This window comes from Liolophura sinensis, chromosome 12 (assembly GCF_032854445.1).
Source record: "Liolophura sinensis isolate JHLJ2023 chromosome 12, CUHK_Ljap_v2, whole genome shotgun sequence".
Lineage (NCBI taxonomy): Eukaryota > Metazoa > Mollusca > Polyplacophora > Chitonida > Chitonidae > Liolophura > Liolophura sinensis.
In genome coordinates, this window is record NC_088306.1 from 3,829,754 (window position 1) to 3,850,972 (window position 21,219).

At 41.7% G+C, this 21,219-nt stretch overlaps 2 protein-coding genes across 2 annotated transcripts in view; one reads left to right on the top strand and one right to left on the bottom strand.

The window, feature by feature from the left end:
• Window positions 1-8,688: 8,688 nt before the first annotated feature.
• The window catches only part of LOC135479147 (cAMP-dependent protein kinase regulatory subunit-like), a 112,154-nt gene continuing 99,623 nt past the window's right edge, over window positions 8,689-21,219 (bottom strand). Inside the window, exons 7-9 of the mRNA XM_064758906.1 lie at window positions 11,059-11,168; window positions 9,836-10,401; window positions 8,689-8,812 (exon numbers count right to left, since the gene is read on the bottom strand). Coding sequence (XP_064614976.1) covers window positions 8,756-8,812; window positions 9,836-10,401; window positions 11,059-11,168 — 733 coding nt within the window. The 3' untranslated portion in view covers window positions 8,689-8,755. The remainder of the gene's footprint in view (window positions 8,813-9,835; window positions 10,402-11,058; window positions 11,169-21,219) is intronic.
• On the top strand, window positions 14,667-15,819 carry LOC135479013 (homeotic protein ultrabithorax-like). The gene is made up of 2 exons (XM_064758714.1): window positions 14,667-14,777; window positions 15,451-15,819. The coding sequence occupies exons 1-2, from the start codon at window positions 14,739-14,741 to the stop codon at window positions 15,817-15,819; spliced, it is 408 nt and encodes a 135-aa protein (XP_064614784.1). The 5' UTR covers window positions 14,667-14,738.

Genomic DNA, 21,219 nt, shown 5'->3' on the forward strand with positions numbered 1-21,219 from the left:
CAGGTCCAATCAACACTTGTCACACATAACTAGATCCAATCAACACCTGCCACACACAACCAAGTCCAATCAACACTTGCCACACATAACCAGTTCCAATCAACTATTGTCACACACAACCAAGTCCAATCAACACTTGTCACACATACCCAGATCCAATCAACACTTGCCACACATAAGCAGTTTCAATCAACACTTGTCACACATAACCAGGTCCAGTCAACTATTGTCACACACAACCAGGTCCAATCAACACTTGCCACACACAACCAGGTCTAATCATCACTAGTCACACATAACCAGGTCAAATCAAAACTTGCCAGACATAAACAGGTCCAATCAACACTTGTCACACATAACCAAGTCCAAACAACACTTGTCTCACATAACCAAGTCCAATCAACACTTCTTACACATAACCAGGTCCAATCAACGCTTGCCACACATAACCAAGTCCAATCAACACTTGCCACACATAACCAGATCCAATCAACACTTGCCACTCATAACCAAGTCCAACCAACACTTGTCACACACAACCAGGTCCAATCAACACTTGTCACACACAACCAGGTCCAATCAACACTTGCCACACATAACCAGGTCCAATCAACTATTGTCCCTTATAACCAAGTCCAATCCACACTTGTCACACATAACAAGATCCAATCAACACTTGCCACACATAACCAGTTCCAATCAACACTTGTCACACACAACCAGTTCCAATCAACACTTTTCGCACACAACCAGGTCCAATTAACACTTGCCACACATAACCAGGTCCAATCAACACTTGTCACACATAACCAAGTCCAATCAACACCTGCCACACATAACCAGGTCCAATCAACACTTGCCACACATAACCAGGTTCAATCAACTATTGTCCCTCATAACCAAGTCCTGTTAACACTTGTCACACATAACCAGATCCAATCAACACGTGCCACACATAACCAGTTCCAATCAACACTTGTCACACATAACCAGTTCCAATCAACACTTGTCACACACAACCAGATCCAATCAACACTTGTCACACATAAGCAGGTCCAATCAACACTTGCCACACATAACCAGGTCCAATCAACACTTGTCACACATAACCAAGTCCAATCAACACTTGTGACACAAAACCAAGTCCAATCAACGCTAAATAGTTGATTCCTCTTAACATTGTCCTAAAGATACGACCAAGTTAGGTCATCTCTTACATATTTTCCTAGAAAATCAATCTTACAAAACTAGAATATTAATTTTATTCAGGCGTCAGTAGGTCTGAACCATAAACCAGTGGGAACAGCTAAGCTGAACCATCACGTTTTAAACTGAATTACATGCTACAGCCCCATTCTCTTTCCATTTAACCAACGCACTGCTTCAGAATTTTGCTTCTCCAGGAAATCATATTTCCGGACCTATTTACCCCTGAGGGCCCCTAATAATGGAGATTCCAGAGGCTTGTTAAGTAACCTTGTGCCGAGCTAATTTTATTGTGACAGAAGAAGGCGATAGACGGTCCTACACTTTAAACCGTACTTATCTAGAATTTCCTTTTTCTAACGAGCGACGTTTCGGTATGTATACTTTTTGACCCCTACGGACCCTAGTCCTCAACTTGATCTCAACTATGTTTGCTGTGCAGAACAATTATTGATTGGTCTGACTTAGTTTCATTGTCTTAGAAAAGGAATACAGCCACAAATTCTCTACAAAACCCATTTGTTTAATGTAGCTTTTGTGCAATAATTGATGCTTGCGGGACCTATTAACACCAGAAGAGCCCGGTTCAGCTAATTTCATGGCTATGTTAACTAAGTCGAGGGACTTTAGACTTGGGTTGATCTTGGAGTGGGATTCCAGCGAAGAAGCCAAACAATCACTCGTTGACCAAAAGTCAAATTAATAAATTAATAATTTGCTGCAATACATTAGAAATAGAAATAGGAAGACATGAAAATAGGAAAGGCAAAGTGGGCGATAATAGAACAATGGAGGATAAATAGCATTTTGTTCTGATTAACCTACTTATAAGCAACTAAAAACTATGTATGTCATGAAATTGTATGTGACAGGCTTCGTCTTTAGTACATGTATTGTCATTGGCAGTTATCTCCCCTCGTAGCAGTCTTGTGTGAAAGGCGGTTAGATTTGCTGAATCTCCTCGTGGTCACCTTATATGATGCTAGCATGCGCTGGGAAATTCCATTCCCTTGCCCAGTATCTGGCCCACATAAACCTAGAGATGTAAATGAGCAATGTGTAGAGAAAGGTTCCCAGTTTATTTTTTGTAGTTTTTGCATCTTTTTTGACATTTCTGTTTGTTCACTCTAAAAATGTCTGAAAGGAATTGCGTTTTCTACACGTATATAACTCTCAGTAACAACACAGGGACAATATGTGACCTAGGCATGGTTAATTACTCTTGCCATGATTGTTATATTGCTACATACGTTCGCGGCCATAGGATACATGTTTCATTATTAACATATTTTCTGTTTATGATGTAATAATAACATGTTACAAAAATAATAATATGTTGTGCTGATAATGAACGAATATATGCTTGGATGTGTGTAGTGGATAAAGGATACTGTGCTACAAAATTATCTTCGTGTTAACAGTACATTATCGCAGTAAAGTTCCAGCACTTAATATGTATTGTTGTTTTTACTGGTTGAGTTATCTCCCCTGATTTGTCCCCTCTTTTTGTCAAGTTTGTCTTCTCTGTCAAGCAATAAATATGAAGGCTCTCCTGTGACAATCAAAACACACTGTGTCTGCTGTGTCGTTTGATATGGACGCTCTCACATTAGACCTAGTGTGTTTAAAAGAAATTCCATTACTTGCACCACAAAATGTCAGAGACCTTCGGTAGTTTGGTTTATCTTTCATCCGTTCATACAAGAATACATGCGTGTATAATATTACAAATTTTACAAGCTCACAACTCTTGAAATTGTATGTGGTATGGTATAACTCGGTCCGCCATCACTAACTGTATTTAGTGCTTTTTTGTAGTTTCAATAAATATAAACTTAGGAGATTAAAATACTACAACACCACTTTAATGGACAAGATTAACAAATTTTGACAGGATTTCAGTTGGTTGTAGGTCATTTTTCATAAACTCAGACCCATGCAAACTTAAATCAGTTTTAATATCAACGATTAATTAACCATTTCAGAAGCGGAAGTGATGCATATGGCGCATGTAGGCAGTGCAACAACAACAATATAATACTACTGCTAGCAAACACTGTCTATCGATATTATACAGAGCTGCATTGGAGCTTTTTGCCAAAACATATATGCATCCTTCACATCAAAGTACGTGGATCATAGGAATATTGTGTACTGCATGGCAGCTAATTGATTGTTGTTTAGATAAACCTGCATTAATTCACATCTTGCTCACAACGGACGCCTACAGCCGATAGGCATGTAAACCTACAGTGTAATGTTTTATGACAGCTGATTGTTTTGCAACCGCTAGGCAAGTAAACGAGGACACTAAAACCGAAACCGAGAAAAACTTAGGCCTACAGTTCAAGCTAATCTTTCTGCGGTTATGAAATACGGCCTTGCATAACATGCTGTACACCAAACAGCAAGCCAAATGCTGTCTGGTCCAACATTTCCAACTTATATATGTCTAATAAAACTAATTTGACGAACAAACAGTAGATATCAGCTTAGCCAGGTGTAGGGAAGTAGATTGTGTTTTCAGGGAATATAGAGGCGTGACAGAACAGTGTGATTGGGTAGTGTGAATTGTTCGCAGCGCACGTGTGAATTGTTCTCAGCACACGTGTGAATAGAGACGATAAAAGTTTACATGGATAAACCCTTCGCTAAGTGTCTAGGGAAGTTTATGGTAAAAATTGCTCAACAAGTTCAGTTGTGATCGATGTGCAGTGATCAATTAGATACGTGCAGCATCAATTTATTTATTTATTTGTTTGTTTGATTGGTTTTTTACGACGTACTCAAGTATATTTGACTTACACGACGGTAGCCAGCATTATGGTGGGAGGAAACTGGGTAGAGCCCGGGGGAAACCCACGACCATCTGCAGGTTTTTGCCAGACCTTCCCTCTTAAGGGCGGAGAGGAGTGACTGAGTGCCTGCCGTTTAACGTCGTACAATTTTTCATTCATAAAACGACGAAGGAGTCCTTGGAGTGCATGTAATGTGCCTCCTTGGTGCAGGACGGATTTCCCCCGCTCTTTTATCTAGACGCCTTACCCAAAGCAAGTAAGCCGACCCGTCCGAGCCATTATACTGATACGGGTCAACCAGTCGTTGCACTGTCCCCTTCATGCCGAAAGCCAAGCAAGGAAGCAGCAACTTCCTCCTTTAAAGTCTATGGTGTGACTCGACCCAAGATTGACCTTGGATCTATCGCTCCCGAAGCGGACGCTCTACCAACAGTGGTAGCGGGGCCGGTCGGCCGGAGAGGAAGCCAGCGTACGGCATCGATAGCTGTATACGTGTGGTAATCACAACGTAGAGACATGAATCCATAATCTCGGATGAGAGCAGATTCTATGCCGTGGAATAAATTCATGAGTTTTTGTTCCGTCACAACTGCCAATTATTTTTTGGAGCACGGAAATACGCAATTCAGCAACAAGGTGTCCCTAGATGTGAAAATGTTCCCCGACTCGCACTTCTGACGTCTCTTTTATGCCCATTCATCATTTTACGCAGGATTTGACCTGTTTCCCCGATGTACACTGCAGTGGGATATTGTTGGAGGTGACTCCGTACATAACGAGCCTCCTTGATATAGCCACTACGTCACAAGGCAAAGTTTATGTATCCCTCATTTCCTACATACGGACCAACACTACGTCCCAAGGCAAGCCTTGTGTATCCCTCATTTTCTACATACTGACCAACACTACTTCCCAAGGCAAGCCTTATGCACCCCTCATTTTCTACATACTGACCCACACTACTTCCCAAGGCAAGTCGTATGTATCCCTCATTTCTTACACACTGGCCCACACTGTCCCGAGGCAAGCCTTATGCATCCCCCATTTTCTACATACTGACCCACACTGTGTCCCAGTGCAAACCTTGTGTATCCCTTATTTCCTACATACTGACCCACACTACGTCACAAGGCAAACTTTATGTATCCATCACTTCCTACATACTGACCCACACTACGTCCCAAAACAGACCATATGTATCCCTCATTTCCAACATACTGATCCACACTACGTCCCAAAACAGACCAGATGTATCCCTCATTTCCTACATACTGACCCACACTGTGTCCCGATGCAAACCTCATGCATTCCTCATTTTCTACATACTGACCCACACTACGTCCCAAAACAAACCATATGTATCCCTCATTTCTTACACACTGGCCCACACTGTCCCGAGGCAAGCCTTATGCATCCCCCATTTTCTACATACTGACCCACACTGTGTCCCAATGCAAACCTTATGTATCCCTTATTTCCTACTTACTGACCCACACTACGTCACAAGGCAAACTTTATGTATCCATCACTTCCTACATACTGACAGACACTACGTCCCAAGACAGACCATATGTATCCCTCATTTCCAACATACTGACCCACACTGTGTCCCGATGCAAACCTCATGCATTCCTCATTTTCTACATACTGACCCACACTACGTCCCAAAACAAACCTTATGCATCCCTCATTTCCTACATACTGACCCACACTACGTCCCAAAACAAACCTTATGTGTCCAATACTTCCTACATACTGACCCACCCTACGTCCCAAAACGAACCTTATGTATCCCTCGTTTCCCACATACGGACCAACACTACGTCCTAAGACAGACCATATGTTTCCCTCATTTCCTACATACTGACCCACACTACGTCACAAGGCACGCCTTATGTATCCCTCATTTCCTACATACTGACCCACACTACGTCACAAGGCACGCCTTATGTATCCCTCATTTGCTACATACTGACCCACACTGTGTCCCCATACAAACCTCATGCATTCCTCATTTCTTACATACTGACCCACACTACGTCCCACGCCATGCCTTATGCATCCCTCATTTTCTACATACTGACCCACACTACGTCCCACGCCATGCCTTATGCATCCCTCATTTTCTACATACTGCCCCCACTATGTCCCAAGGCAAGCCTTATGTATCCCCCATTCCCCCTACATACGAACCAACACTACGTTATTTATATAAGCCAAAAACGCAACCGTTTCCACTTAACTCGTACGTCACCTGACTAGTCTGGTAGTACGTGGCCCACTTCAACCAGTGGATTAGACAGGGGCTGCCGACATGTTGGAAAGACATGCTATAACCTGGGCGTTAAAAGCTTTTGTATTATAGAGAGGATATATTGGGCTATGTTCACGTCAAATATCAGTAAAATACCATAAATATTTCTTATGATTTAAATATAAGCGTCATGTCCGACATTCATGTACAATTCGTAGTCTGTAAAGGGCGTTCCAAGTCGATAATTGCAAGATCCATTTCCAAAACAACGTTTAACACTAGCTCCCAAAGACAAAGGTATGTCAGAAATTATACAAATAAGAAATAAAGCCGGCAACACACAAGAGAGAAACGGTCATCAGTTTTCAATGATGCCGGACAGACAGTGGATATTCCAGGCATGAATTCCATATCAAAGTTCAAATTCGTAGTCCATGAATGAGTTCCAGGTCAATAGATGAATGGAATATACTGAGCAACAGCCACTGTGCATATATTTCGAACAATTTCGCATTTCTTTGTTTTCTGTTGGTAACCATGCCCATTTTCATGGAAAATTTGACATAGAATTCATCCATAACCAACCATGTCGATTTTCAAACCAATATAGCACTTTTTTCAATACCAGTTTTGGCAAATATCACTCCACATGTGCAGACCAAGGGGAGATAATCCAGCCAGGCAGTTGTTCTTTATGCTATGTGATAGGCTTCCGTTGTTGTTTGTATCTGTTGGTATTAATTTCCGAGATGGACGGCTCGTACAGCTTTGAACTGATATGTCAAACTGAACAAGCACTAAAAAACGGGTGCACGCAGAGGGGCCAACAGGTGAAACCTTTTTATAAATCAGGATAATGTGTTCGGGAGGATTTAAATATTAATGATAATTTGATCACACCCCCATCATATTGCCATTTCACAAAAATTCCAATTTCTGGAAGGCCTAAATGCATGCATATCTCATGACTTAATATTAACATACACACTGAATTCTTCATTTTAAATGTAGACCTATTATGTTTTTTTGTAATAATGTGTTCAGGATTTAATCTTCATCGTACATTTTTTTTAAACATCAGCACTTTCTTTTTCTACCTGTTTACACTGCTGCTTGTGAAACCTGCACGCATAAAAGTGCAGGTTTCACAAGCAGCCTCGTGAAAATTTACGGCCATCTGCTGTCTGCTCAAGAATATTTCACTTATTCGGCGTTATGGAGGGGGGGGGGAGGAATCGGGCAGAGTCCTGGGTAACCCACAACCATCCGCAGGTTCCTGCCAGACCTTCCCACGTACAGCCGGAGAGGAAGCCAACATGAGCTGGACTTGAACTCACAGGGACCGCATTAAGTAAGCCTTATGCATCCTTCATTTCCTACATACTGACCCACACTATGGCCCAAGGTAAGCCTTATGCATCCTTTATTTCCTACATACTGACCCACACTGCGTTCCAAGACAAACCTTATGTATCCCTCACTCCCTACATACTGACCCACACTACGTTCCAAGGCAAGCCTTATGCATCCCTCATTCCCCGTACATACGAACCAACACTACGTTATTTATATAAGCCAAAAGTCATTGCGCTGCGATAGTGCGCTAGCCAATGGAGCAACGGAAGACTCCCCGCTCTCATCTTCTTATAACAAATGAGGGGCCTCCGTGGCGCAGTTGGTTAACGCGCTAGCTCAGCTTAATGATTCAGGATCCTCTCACTACTGCGGTCGCTGTACGTTCAAGTCTAGCTCATGCTGGCTTCCTCTCCGGCCGTAAGTGGGAAGGTCCTTCAGCAACCTGCGGATGGTCGTGGGTTACCCCCGGGCTCTGCTCGATTTCCTCCCCCTATTATGCTGGCCGCCGTCGAATAAGTGAAATATTCTTGAGTACTGTGTAAAACACCAAGCAAATAAATAGATAAATCCAACAATGCCATATCCCGACTCAGTTATACATATCCCAAGTCCCTTATTCCAGCAAACAGGAGATTGCCATGGGTTTGTAATATTATCTGTATCTAATATTAAAAACAGAGTTTTTGTGTTTTCTGACAGCACTGACCTCGGTGTTGTGCAAGATTTCTGTACAAACCTTGCTAGTTATGGCAGTGATGTGTAGCGAATGTAGAGAGCGACGCTTGCGCTGTAGGGAGTATGACTTCTACCCTTTTATCACAAAACCCCTTTATTTCGTCTTAGAAACTATTGTCGGAAAAGAAATCCAATTTACATCAAAGTTAAAATTAAGAGCTTGATCGTCTTTTGATAATAAGTCATCCAAGCCAAAAATCCGTGTGCAGTTGCATGTATAGGAACAAAGAACAAACAAAGCAGCATGTGTAAAATGGACGGCACGACCATTGTGTATTTTTTAACTATAAATAAATCTATAAGTTACAGAAATGTCTAAAGTCTGTATATTAGCACTGAGTCGATAAGTCACCTCGTCACCTCCGCTTTCCGACTTCTCCGTTTCCGATTCAGTCAGCACTTGGGGTCATTTTCCATTCAACTGGATGACTTTGTTTCCTGGCCTCGGGGTTTCTGTGACGTCCTGAAATAGTGACATTAACATGTTAAAATCTTCCATAATTATGCGCGCGCAGCCTGCATAAAGGCGATTTCACAAGCGATCTCTGACATGAGTCATAATTTGAAATACGATTTTAGAAGTTAATGATTGGGCCTAGGAATTCACGGTTCTCACCACCTCAAAAATGTTATTTTATGAGACAAACCTTTCCAAATAACAACCTCTAGTTTAAAAATCTAAGCATTAGGTCGGAGGATTCAAATTCTGACTGAGGTCAGAAATGGCTTGTAGAAACGGCCCGTTGTGAGTCGGCCTATTCAATTAAAGCGTTGTTCAGGCTGGTTCATTTGACTAATTTGTTGAACTAACCCCCCGTGCATCCATTTTTTAAAAAGAAAGACTGTCCACTACATCAAAGTGATGCTTTATAACACAAATATTGTTGGGGCTTTATTACTTTTATGGATAGCCTCCTTTCTTGTACTCTCAACAAAAAATCTGTTAAGTCTGACACTGACAAAGTCTGAGTGATGCTAGACTGTATTCTGCCATTGCAGCAGATTATTCTGTTAAATATGACACATATATTCCTTTATTTCAACATAAATATTGTATCAGACTAAAAGGATAGTAATAAATATTAAGTTATATTAACAGAATACATTCTAGTCCGACTCAGACAACAGACTTTCTGTTAAAAATAACAGAATGATTTTTTGAGTGTACCTCTAAGTTAACTCAGATTAATCCAGTTTTGTATGAGGAACCATTCACACATGAAGTAATTCGGGCTTAAGCTGTCTCATTCCTGCCTTAATTTGCCTTGACATTTCTTGGACAAACTGGTAGCCTATGACTCTGACAGTGCTAGAGAACAGTTAAATCTTCGCCCGTCGCCATTTTGCAGGGAGGGTGCCTCATGGACGCTTGGACATGACAGGCTGGTTCTGTAGCCAGCATCCTGGAGAAAAATCATAGCTTTAAGAAACTCAAGTGAAGAAAATGTTGCCAAGGAAGGTAGAAAACGAGAGACTTGTTACTTACACCTACTTTAAACCTCCTCAACTTCTGCACAGATCCTGCAGCCATTTTTGCCTGTCCATCCATTTTCTTCCCGACATTCATAGCCGCCAGCCAATCAGCAATCCGACTTTCCAGCCTCTGGAGACTGGACTCCCCAGTCTCGTTGTCGGGCTCACATATCCGATTGCTAATGTACCGCCTCTGTAGATTGTCCATCAGTGAGTTATACGACCCTGATTCCGCGTTGGAGGAAGCTGCGCCACCAACAGACGGACCTCGTGACCTTCTCGTCGTCACGTTGTTCCCCTCAAATTTCCGCCCAACAGATCTGGACCCAATCATGCCTAGCACATATGAGTTTTCTAACAACAACAAAATGTACTCCATCAATGGCGCATTCTGTATCCGCTGTAGATACAAGTCCACTCGAAGGCCAACCTGCTTCCGGAATTCAGGAATCGTGTCCGGGTAGCGTTTCTCAAAAAACCTGTCGTATTGTTCTCTGTTGAGAACCAACAGTTCTGTTGGCGCTGTGCAAGTGGCCGAGTACACATAAGTGTCCAGGCGGAGACTGAATTCCAGGCAGCCTGAAAAAGAGAGTGGTAGTACTTCAGAATTTTTCTCTGACCTCAGAACGGCGATAGGGTTGTGTAGAGCAAAGAAACCAGAGGGCCCTGCGCTAAACTACACAACACAGGCATCTAAAATAAAATCTTCACTCAAAGACAAGTAAAACTGAGATGCGAACCTGCGACATAATGGGCGCGATGGCAGAGCTATACAGAAGCAGCAACGTATAGCAGTAAAGAACTAACGAGTACCATACACTGCTCGGACAGACTTGTTTTAGACGGGCAATGATCCCAGATACTATAAACCTTCAAGGCTTTAGGTGTGAAATTTCATTTCGAAAGAAGATAAATTGTTTGTGACATCAGTGAATAAAGCTATGACTTCTCCTCTCTTTCACCGCCCAGCCGCCATGACATATGACTGAACGAAACGTCAATTCACACCTTAGATTTCAGGCCGTGCAAACTCGTAGGGTATAGCAGTTTGTGTTAAATTGGTGTTTTGGAAATTGGCCTTACGGTTATTGACCTGGAACGACCACCTTAATTAACGGCTGGCATAGGAGTGTCTGTTTCGACGCATAGATATTTATTTCTTAAATACGCCTGGTAGCAGCGTGAAGAAAATAAATCCAAATAAATAAATAAATAAACAATAAATCATCAACTAACCAACAAACTCATTTTCTCCCACCAGCCCGATCTCTTGTTGTTTGCTTGTGTTATTCTTCCGTCGCTTCATCTCCTCGTGTGGAGCAATGTTCCCGGGAGGTGGCTTCATACTCTAAGAGATAAGACCGTACATATGCACAAGCTGTTTTCTGGTACGCTAGGGTAATAGTGTGGTATATAAGCGCTATCTGTCTGCGTTCTGTGCCGAGTTTCCCTTTACGCTAATGGTAGAAGCGTACAGTAAAACCCAGAGACGGTGGTTCAAATCCGCAGCTCGTAAACCTCTGTCACATGCGAAACACTCGTCATATTTCGAAGACTATTAATGTGTTGGTGTGTTGCATGTGTTGGTTTTGAGAGATGTAGGACTGAACGTTTGCTGAGACTGTCCAATCAGTTAATCTGCTTATGATTGATTGAATGATTGATTCAACGGTCATTAAATTGTTGTTTAAAGACATTCTCAATGAATTTCGGACCTTACGAAGAGATTTAGCCCTATTCTGATCTATTAGCATCAGCTAATGATGTTTTGTGGTCGTCAATGACGCATTGCCAGTGAAGAATGAAACGTGTGGTTCTGTTTTGTTTTTTGGCAATTCAAGTTACATGTCAAGTTAGAGAGTATTGAATTTTGTCTATGTTTCATTCCTTCAGCTATTCAACATTTGACAATGTGTGTATAGAGAGGGAACGTAGCATATTTATAGACTCTGTTGTAGGGTATATAGGCAATTTGTAAAGGAACGTTCAGAGGGGCTATGTACATGTACACGTTGTCAGTGACACCACAGTAACGTCAGCAACAGAAGTGACGGTGTTTGGAACATCATAACTCACCTATCTGTGAGTTATGAGACCTATCTATCTCCTCCCACATATTTGGCAGTTGAGATTTGTGAAGTCCTGGGTGTACGTTGATTTCAACTTCTCCGCTATAATCAGAGAAATAAATGAGATCGGAATTTATAGCGAGGACAACTGAAAGGAAAACAATAGAAACTCATTGACACAAGCAAATTAGCCACCATACAACAGACAACATTCGATCAAGTGTACGAATGCACTGATAAAATAGTCACCATGACGTTTAAAAAGCATATTATTTTTCCGATGTTGCAAAATCAATGTATATGAAAAACTGCGCACATTGAACAAGTCAAGAGCACCGCCATGTTATCAATCAGGCGCGAGTTTTCTCTAGAACTCGAGAACCCAGCTGACATCACCCTGCCCTGCCTGACAGCCATGTTTGCGTTGTTGTTGTTTTACAAGAATGTGCAAGTGAAGAGAATGCCTGTCTATAAATAAGTGAATCACAATTTGTTTTCTCCAGGAATCCCTGATGACAGAGATGGACTGTTTGACACTATCCAGAGGTCAAAAAACCACTACCAGAAACGAGCATACCAGTGTATTAAGATGATGGTGACCTTGTTTACACAGTGAGTACAAGCCCAAACGAATGACACAATTTCTAGGGTTTTACAAGAACTAAACAATTAAAATTGTATCGCCCGGTTATAAGAAGGCTTTGCGTCGCAGAAGAATGAACAGTGTATGAGTCTTTTGTCTTCTTAGACTTCATTGAAGAGCACTCACAATCCAGTAATGTGAAAAAAATATTATATTTAATAACCCTGTGAGTGAAGGTCACTTTGTCATGTGAGAAAGTGTTACAGACTGCTTTCTAGTTTTGGTCCATTTTATATGGGCATGTATTGCCAAGGCAGTGTTTCAAGAATGTTTGAACGATAAAAAATTGAAGTGTTAGGATTACTGTCAGTTTTAGAAAGAACATAAACATAAAGGATGGGCATAGTTTTGAGCAGGAATTTGCACTTTAGTCAATTGTGTGTCACATCCTCAAATTCTGCTGCTCAGATCACTATTCATTCTTTCTTCACAGCTGTATACCAGCAGCCCAAATGTTACAGACCAACGGAGATCTGACGAGGAAGTGGACCTGGGCCGTGGAGTGGCTCAATGATGAGTTGGAGAGGGTAGAGATCCTTTACACACACAATATCTGTACAAATGGGTTTTACCCATGGCCATCTTTGTTCAAAGAGTATTTTCCTACTTATGCATGCCAGTGTGTCAACGAAAATTTGAGCTCACACTAGATATCATGAACTCATGTGTTTATAAAATTTAGTGAACTTCATATGTGTGTGAGTAGAAAATGTTTGATAATAGCACTTTACTCCGATATTCGTTTTTAGTTTCTTTATGATCTACTGGGCCAAATTCTATGCCACCTCATAAATGAACTTGCTGGGAGGATTATATTTTGGTCAGTGGGACTTGCTCCGCTGAGAATTCATGTTTGATTTGTTTCTTCAGGGCTCTTGCAGGGCCTGAAAAAAATTGGGAAATATTAAAGACAAACCCTAATTCTTTTGAACGCTAGATTTCCCTAAAACCTTCCTGCTGAACTATACACATGCAGTACATGTATGTGTAATTTAAAGGTATTGTATGTTTTGTGATTTTTGTCAGATGAAGTTTTTTTTATTGACCTGTAAGCAGTTTGTTGTCAGTAGAAGTTTCACACCTGTTGTTTGTTGATTACTTCAGAGACAGTACCCAGGTAACACCCAGTACACCTACAACAACTGGTCACCCCCGGCACATTCCAATGAGACGTCAAATGGGTGAGTACAAGGAATTTGACCATTTTAAACACGGGCATCAATTAGTAGCCTTAATAGTTGAAGAGTTTGTGGGTGCTAGATGTGAAAAAGTCACCCAATTCTTACCCATGTCTGTCTCTCTGTCATCCGTTTGTATGTGGAAAGGTCTGCCAGCAATGTGTGGATGGTCGTGGGCTTCCCCCGGGCTCCGCCCAGTTTACTCCCACCATAATGCTGGCCGTTGTCAGAATAAGTGAAATATTCTTGAGTACAGCGTAAAACACCGAACAAATAAATAAATAATCTGTGTGTAATCTAAGCTGGAACTTGTTGAGCAACATATTTCTTCTATTAACTTCTCACTAACCTGATATAGATTACATTTGTGTTTTTAGCTTAAAACAGGATGACAAGTTGAACACCCTAACTTCAAACTCCGGTCTCGGCGCATGAATGTCAATTGGCCAAACAATGTACAACAGATGTCGCATGTTGTACAGACCTAAGTCTTCATTGATGATAGTCATTCATTTTGGAAGTGGTGAAAGTCACATTTTGTGCCTGAAATAAACACATTACAAGAAACCCACTGAAAGCAAAAAGAAGATTCTATTAACTGGGTCAGTGGCCCTTTGATGTTACATGTATGAAGCAAACGTGATGCTCTATCACTTTCATTTATTTTATTTATATATTTGATTGGTGTTTTACGCCGTACTCAAGAATATTTCACTTATACGACGGCGGCCAGCATTATGGTGGGTGGAAACCGGGCACAGCCCGGGGGAAACCCACGACCATCCGCAGGTTGCTGAAAGACCTTCCCACTTACGGCCGAGGAGGAAGCCAGCATGAGCTGGACTTGAACTCACAGCGACCGCATTGGTGAGAGGCTCCTGGGTCATTACGCTGCACTAGCGCGCTAACCGACTGAGCCACGGAGGCCCCGCTATCACTTTCAGCTGTGGTGTGTATAATTTCCATTCTGACCAGGAACATTGTTTGTCTTTCAGGTATTTCCTGGAAAGGTCACACAGTGCTAAGATGACGCTCACCAAACCTTATGAGCTCTGCCCAGAAGAGGTGAGTGCGAAATGAAGTACAACTGTGTTCTTCATCCATTGGTTTCTTTGGGGTCATGCCATTGGATATTTGTATGATAGGCTCTTGATACGCAGCATGTTCAAATGCAGTTCTTGCTGTTTTGCCTGAGGCTGTAAGTCAGGAGGTTTGTCAGGTACCTAGCGAAGGTTGGTGGTTTACTTCAGGCGTGGAAAACCAATTAGTCATTCACATTATTTGGATGAGACTTTAATGTAACAGAGTGAATGATGTTGAACAGTTAGATAATTAGATAAGGAGAATTTTAAATCGCTTTTGTCCAGTATTATTAAATATTGTTAAAGTTGTGGCTGTGTTTACATCATCCTGACAGAAAATATAGAATGCTCTGGATGTATACATGAGCAAACAGTGTTGCCTCATACTGTGATACTGTACTGTAGCTCTCACTTTAGAACATAAACGCACTCTCAGCATGCTGAAAAGATGTAGAATTGTCTAAGGCAACGCCCACACAACCAAATCCCACTTGCTGAATGGTCAGCAGTACCATATGACTTTATTTACATTTCAGACGCGATAATTTTCAGAATTTAAGTTTTTTTTGGAAATAAAGGAAAGTTTTGGATACAATTTGATAGCTGTCTGCTATTGTACTCTTTGCTCATTGTGGGCAGTGTTTATGTGTTTTCAGGAGGCTGAGGACGGAGAGTTGACAGATGAACAGGACAGCAGTCCGCAGCCCGAGGACAGCGTCCCTGGCTACAGCCAATCACCTTCCTCCTCCTCACAGAACGGTCAGCCACGCAACAGTGGTGGCGGAGGAGGCGGTGGTGGTAGTAGTAGTGGCGGCAGCGGTGGTGGCAGTGGGCAGGTCCAGAACAATCAGGTGAGCATGCCAGCTACTCACCAGCCAGTCCAGCCAACCAATCAGATCAACAACCAGTTGAACCAGGCGGAGCCCAAATCACGCCTCGAGCTGCTCCAGCCGCAGAACTCTCCACCTCTGGATACAGACACCTGTGAAGAGGAGAGCAGCAACAAGGGAACTAACTCTGACTGAACTTGTGCAGCATAGTCAGTCCTGCTTTTTTCCTGAGTTAGTGATCTACCTGTTACACTGGCTGTCTGTCTGTGACTGCTTTATAAGACGCCTACCCCCCCCCCCACCCCCACCCCCCCCCCATCCCCTCTCAGCTTTGCTCATTTTATCTGCCACGCTTCAAACTCTCTTTCTCTGAGCTGTATATACAGAAGCACTCTTCTCTCGCCTTTTTTTCTAACTGATTTACTGACCGAATTCTTGTTAATTACACATACATGTGTGCACGTGTTTTGCCCTGGTATCATATGTGGCATTATCTGATTACAGAGCCATCCACCCAGAACCCTGTATATATGTGTGCGTCAAAAAAGGATTTTATCCTGTGTGCACGCTCTAGTAACAGTGTAGTGTATTGTTTTCTTTTGTAAATATGAAATCAGTGCTGATGATTAGCTTTTTCCCATGTTTGCATATGTTGCCTGGACTTTAGTTTGGGGCTGCCAGCTGTGATAATTTTATTTTATATCATAACATTGGGCTGTTTGGATTTGTTACTCTTGCTCCGCTGAGCAAGCTGCTTACTTGTAGCTTGGGTGTTCTTACGTCTATGTTTGTGTACTGTCATTAAATGTCACTGAGTGATATCCCGCTGCGCAATGCTTGTGTTGAAGTGCCCTGATTTTGTCTCGCGCTTCTCATGTAAAACATTGCATATTATTGTTTAAAGAAACACAACTGTGTTTGGTTACTCGATATGGCTGGCATTATGCAAAAAGTATTCACTAAATACTGAATGAGGAACTAACAGGTACATGAAACACTATGGGAAATAGACCTGGCGTCTGAAAATCGTTGAAGGAAGTGTCAGTTGAACGGCGAATGGCGAACTCGTTACAACCACCAAACAACTTTGGGCGATGTGCTCTAACTTGTTGCAGACGCCAAAAGATTGAGTGCAAACACAAAAAGATGATGTACAACATGCTGCACTATTACAGAATGCATCATTTGTGTGTAACATGCTACTTTATTAAAATGACAACAATTAGACGTGTTCTGACGTATTCACGTAACACAAACTGTGTTACATCCACGTGTACCAAAACCTTCTGTGGAACACACTGGATGTTATAGAAAGTACAACGTTCTTGGTAATTCTAGTTTCCTTGGTTACCGTTCAAACAAGCCTCACAGTCTTTGTTACAATCCATGGCAAGCCACGAGTTTGTCCTACATATAGTGCTTCAGTGAATTTGACTGCATACCAAATATAGTAATAATTTATTTGTGCGAAGGGAGACCTTGTGGGAGTCAAAAGTGTAGATACGGATTTTTCGCGATTTGGTCATGTCTTCATGGAGCACGCGCAAGAAGCTTGTAAGGTGATTCTCTGGGCACATTATGTGAATGGGGTGCAGTATTTGTCAAGGGAGGCAACCCCTGTTTTAAAGACAGACACTAAGATGAGCTTAATTGTAAAGAATAAATATATATATATATATAATTGTATATAGCTGCTTCACGTACCATGAATTGTGGGAATCTATTTGTAAGCCTTATATTTTGCTAAACCTATTATCAATTCTGTTTCTTTTGTCCACAGCCGTTAACATAAGCTTACTAGAAGGTGTGTTATTGCTGTACAAATTTTTTAATTTCCGATGAGCATAATAAATAGTTAATGAAATGTTTAGTATTCTGTTGTCATCCACATGGTGTACACACGGCGTCTAGCCTGTCAGTTACTTTAAAGTAAACAGACTTGAAAATGAAATACTTAGGTGAAGCATTGGGGTGGGTCGTACTGACAGATTTCAGGCAATAGCATTAGTGTCTTGGATTATGAAGTTAAGAAAATTTGCTGTTCAGAGTTTATGAACCTCTATTTCTCTCTCTCTCAAGACCAGTGAATTCTTCAATGTGGAGATTTCCCCAACAGCTAACCTTGTGTGCAGACTGTTTGCTTTTCTAAATGACTTCATTTCATGTACAAAGCTCTGTCATTGCCCTGTTTGAGGATGATTGAATTCACGGTTACTGTGAAATGGGTCTGCTCATCTTTGTTGACGTTTAGAAGGAAGTTGTTTTACCAACAGGAGAGTTGTTTTCCTTTGCTGACATTTAGTTTATACCTGTATTCTAGGCTGTACATTTCTTTTTCAACTCTGCTTGTTGTTCCCCGTGTACCTATTTTGTACATTTGTATGTATAATTTTTGACTCTGCTCACCGACATTAGTGGGGAGCCCGAAGCTGTGCTTGTCCTATTATCTCTGGTACATACACGTAATGGTACACGTCAGATTGCATCCGATGCCGTGTGCCGGCTCCAGTCCTGTCTTGTGTGCGCTTAGCTTTGTACTGTTCCGTGCTGCAGACGTGTCACATATCCCCGCCACACAAACTGCAATGGTTGTCGGAAAGACGAGGACTGTTTCGGCAGGGCATGGCAGGCGGAAGCACATTTTGTAACTGGCTTTGGGAGGGGACGTGTTTTGACGCACAGCTCGGTGAACGCCGTGTGGATATCGCCGAGTTAACTATCTTGGAGGATTTTATGTCCAGATTTGTTATGGGGGTTATTGAACGATATTGTTTACATTTGTACAGAATGCTCTGTAGCCAGCGTCTTCCCGTCGTGTGTATTATGCGATGCGCAGAATGACTTGATTACTGTGTTTACTGGTACTGTGCCCGTCTCTTGTAGGGAGCAGCTTGTTGGGAACCGTTTGTATTGTGTTGTTTACTCGACTTTTATGTTGGGTGATTTTACCAGAATAGGACAAGGGCTTAAATTAATTTGTACTACCCTGTATTCTTAAATTGCCCGGCTTTTCCCGCTCGGATCAACCAAGGTTTAGAAAGTGTACAGTTGGAAATGTGAGAAAATAAATCTTATAGTTTATGAATTTCAAGAGGTTGAGGAGTTTGTCTTCATTTGTGTTGCCGAAAGGCCCTTGATGAATGAGGACCCATGCTGGAATCAAGCTCTCGCTGGTTCGGCTGCGGCTTTGAGTGATGAGATTTGAGAAATATCTACTAGTAAAAGGCGTTATGGTTTACTCTGGACATATGCCCGACCGCTGTGGAATAAATGAAAAATACCTGAATGTGATGTTTAAAACCATTACTATTAATCAGTGAATTATTTGTGTTCTTGCTGATTGCACGTGACATGACGTTCAATCTGTGATTCGGTTTATCTCTTACACAAACTACCACGAGCAATCTGATAATGTTGATTTATCTGGAGTAGACCTGGTATACAGTGCAGTTAGATCGTGAACAATTTCAAGGCGTGACCGAATCTAAGCGCAGAGGTGGATTTTAGGTTAGACATGCAGATTTGGTGCAATTGTGGCCACGATTAACCTCCGAACTGAAGAGTGCTGGGGTAGCGATTGGATTCAGGGGCTCCTGCCTAATAATTACCCGCTTATCCCGAGGAGACACGAGTGTAAATTGAGGTTTTGCCGTATTTTGAAACTCACTTTTTTTATTCGCATAAGTGGGGTATTTTCCTTGTTCTGCTTAATTATCCCTACGCGATAAAGGTGCTTTTAAACAATTGAGTTTCAAATCGATAATTCAGCAATGTATCGCGATTATAATTTATCCTTTATACGTGACACGCTAATTAAAGGCCTGCATAGAAACCGTAGTCCTATGTCCGTAAATGCACCTGAACCGCCTTGTACATAACAAGCTCAAAATGCAGACTAATCATAGGCGGGACTAAGCGCACAAGTGTCAACGCTTACACATGCACAATTGGTGGAATGAGTGGAAAATCAGTCGAAGAACAACACATTTGGAACCATTAAATTTATGGGAAACAGTTCTAACAAAGAACTGATCACATCTATCGGGGCTCAGAGAGAGCTATATATTTGCTTTGTCCTACACTGCTACAATGTACATCCTGATAAATCTGCGCAGGCATGCATGCAGGGAAATCGCCGACTTTTCTTCAAACGAATAGCTTGGTAGAGCGTCCGTTTCGGGAAAAGGGGGGGTGGGGGGGGGGGCGGGAGCGTTATGTGTACTGTCAACCCTGAGACCTTAAAATAGGAAGTTGTAGTTTCCTGGCTTGGCGGTCAGCTTTAAGGGGATAGTGCAACGACTGCTTGACCCGTATCAGTATAATGGCCAGGGTAGGGCAATTTATTTGCATTCGGTAAGTCGTCTCAGTTAAGCAGTGCTAGGTAAAAGAGCGGTAGACATCGGTGCTGCAACAAGGAGGTACATTACATTGACTCTAAAGACTCCTTCGTCGTCACCTGACTGAAAACTTGTTGAGTACGACGTTAAAGGCTTAGCAATCACTCACTCAAATGAATGGCAACAATTAGTGTGGAACTTCACACCTTCAAATGCAGAGTAACCTTGTTTAGTAAGCCACATTTGCCAAATGTCATGGAAAGAATACCAAATATTATACAGCGCTGTACCACAGGATATGAACACTTTTTAGGGCTTAACATGACGGAAAGAGGTTTATAAAGGTTTACTATTCAAACTGTAAATGATTATGGGTTTCCCCATAGCTATGCCCGGGTTCTTCAACCCATAATGCTGGCCGCCGTGGTCAAAATGAACAACTCTTGAGTTCAGCATAAAAAGAAAAAAGAATCAAATAAACAAATAAATGTTACTTATGAAAAAAAAAATAAATACAAACACATTTCGGATAAAAACTTTTGGCTCGGGAATGAATAGCATTATTTTCCTGGAAAATATTCATTGTTCAACAAGACAAAGCGGTGTGCTCAACAACACCGGGTACAAACGCAGCTTACGTGTAGGCTGGACTGTAAATTGTTTCAAAATTGTGGAGTGGGTAGTGGCTCAAATTGTGCAGTGGGTCCAGCGTAGTTTGGATGCCTGATGTTTTCGTTAGTACACCAATGCTAACGCATTCTTTTGCGCAAAATGCAGTACAATTGCTGAAGAATTCTCCCAGATTACAGCATATGCAAGATGGATGCGAAACAGGAACTCCAAGGTCGCAACGAGGGAAATGGAACGTTTTGCACGAGACCGAAGAGTCTATCAAAACTTTTTCACTTGGAATCAGTACTCTATTATCACTTCCGAATGTAAGATTTCATGGCTGCTTCCTCACAGGGTGGGCCAGGTATGCGCCAAAGCTTACTGGCCACGGATTTTTTTGTGACTGAGTTACATCGCTAAACGTTAACATTGTTGCTCATGCATTTATTTATTTGTTTGATTGGTGTTTTACACCGTACTCAAGAATATTTCCTTTAAACGACAGAAGCCATGTCACTCAAGGAAAATTATTGGAAGAAGCCATAGTTAGGATGATACAGAAGGTAAATTTACATGTTCAAGTAAGGTGAAAAGAAAAAAAAAACAAGAGAACGTGGTACTCAAGAATTATTTGCCTGCGTGGGAT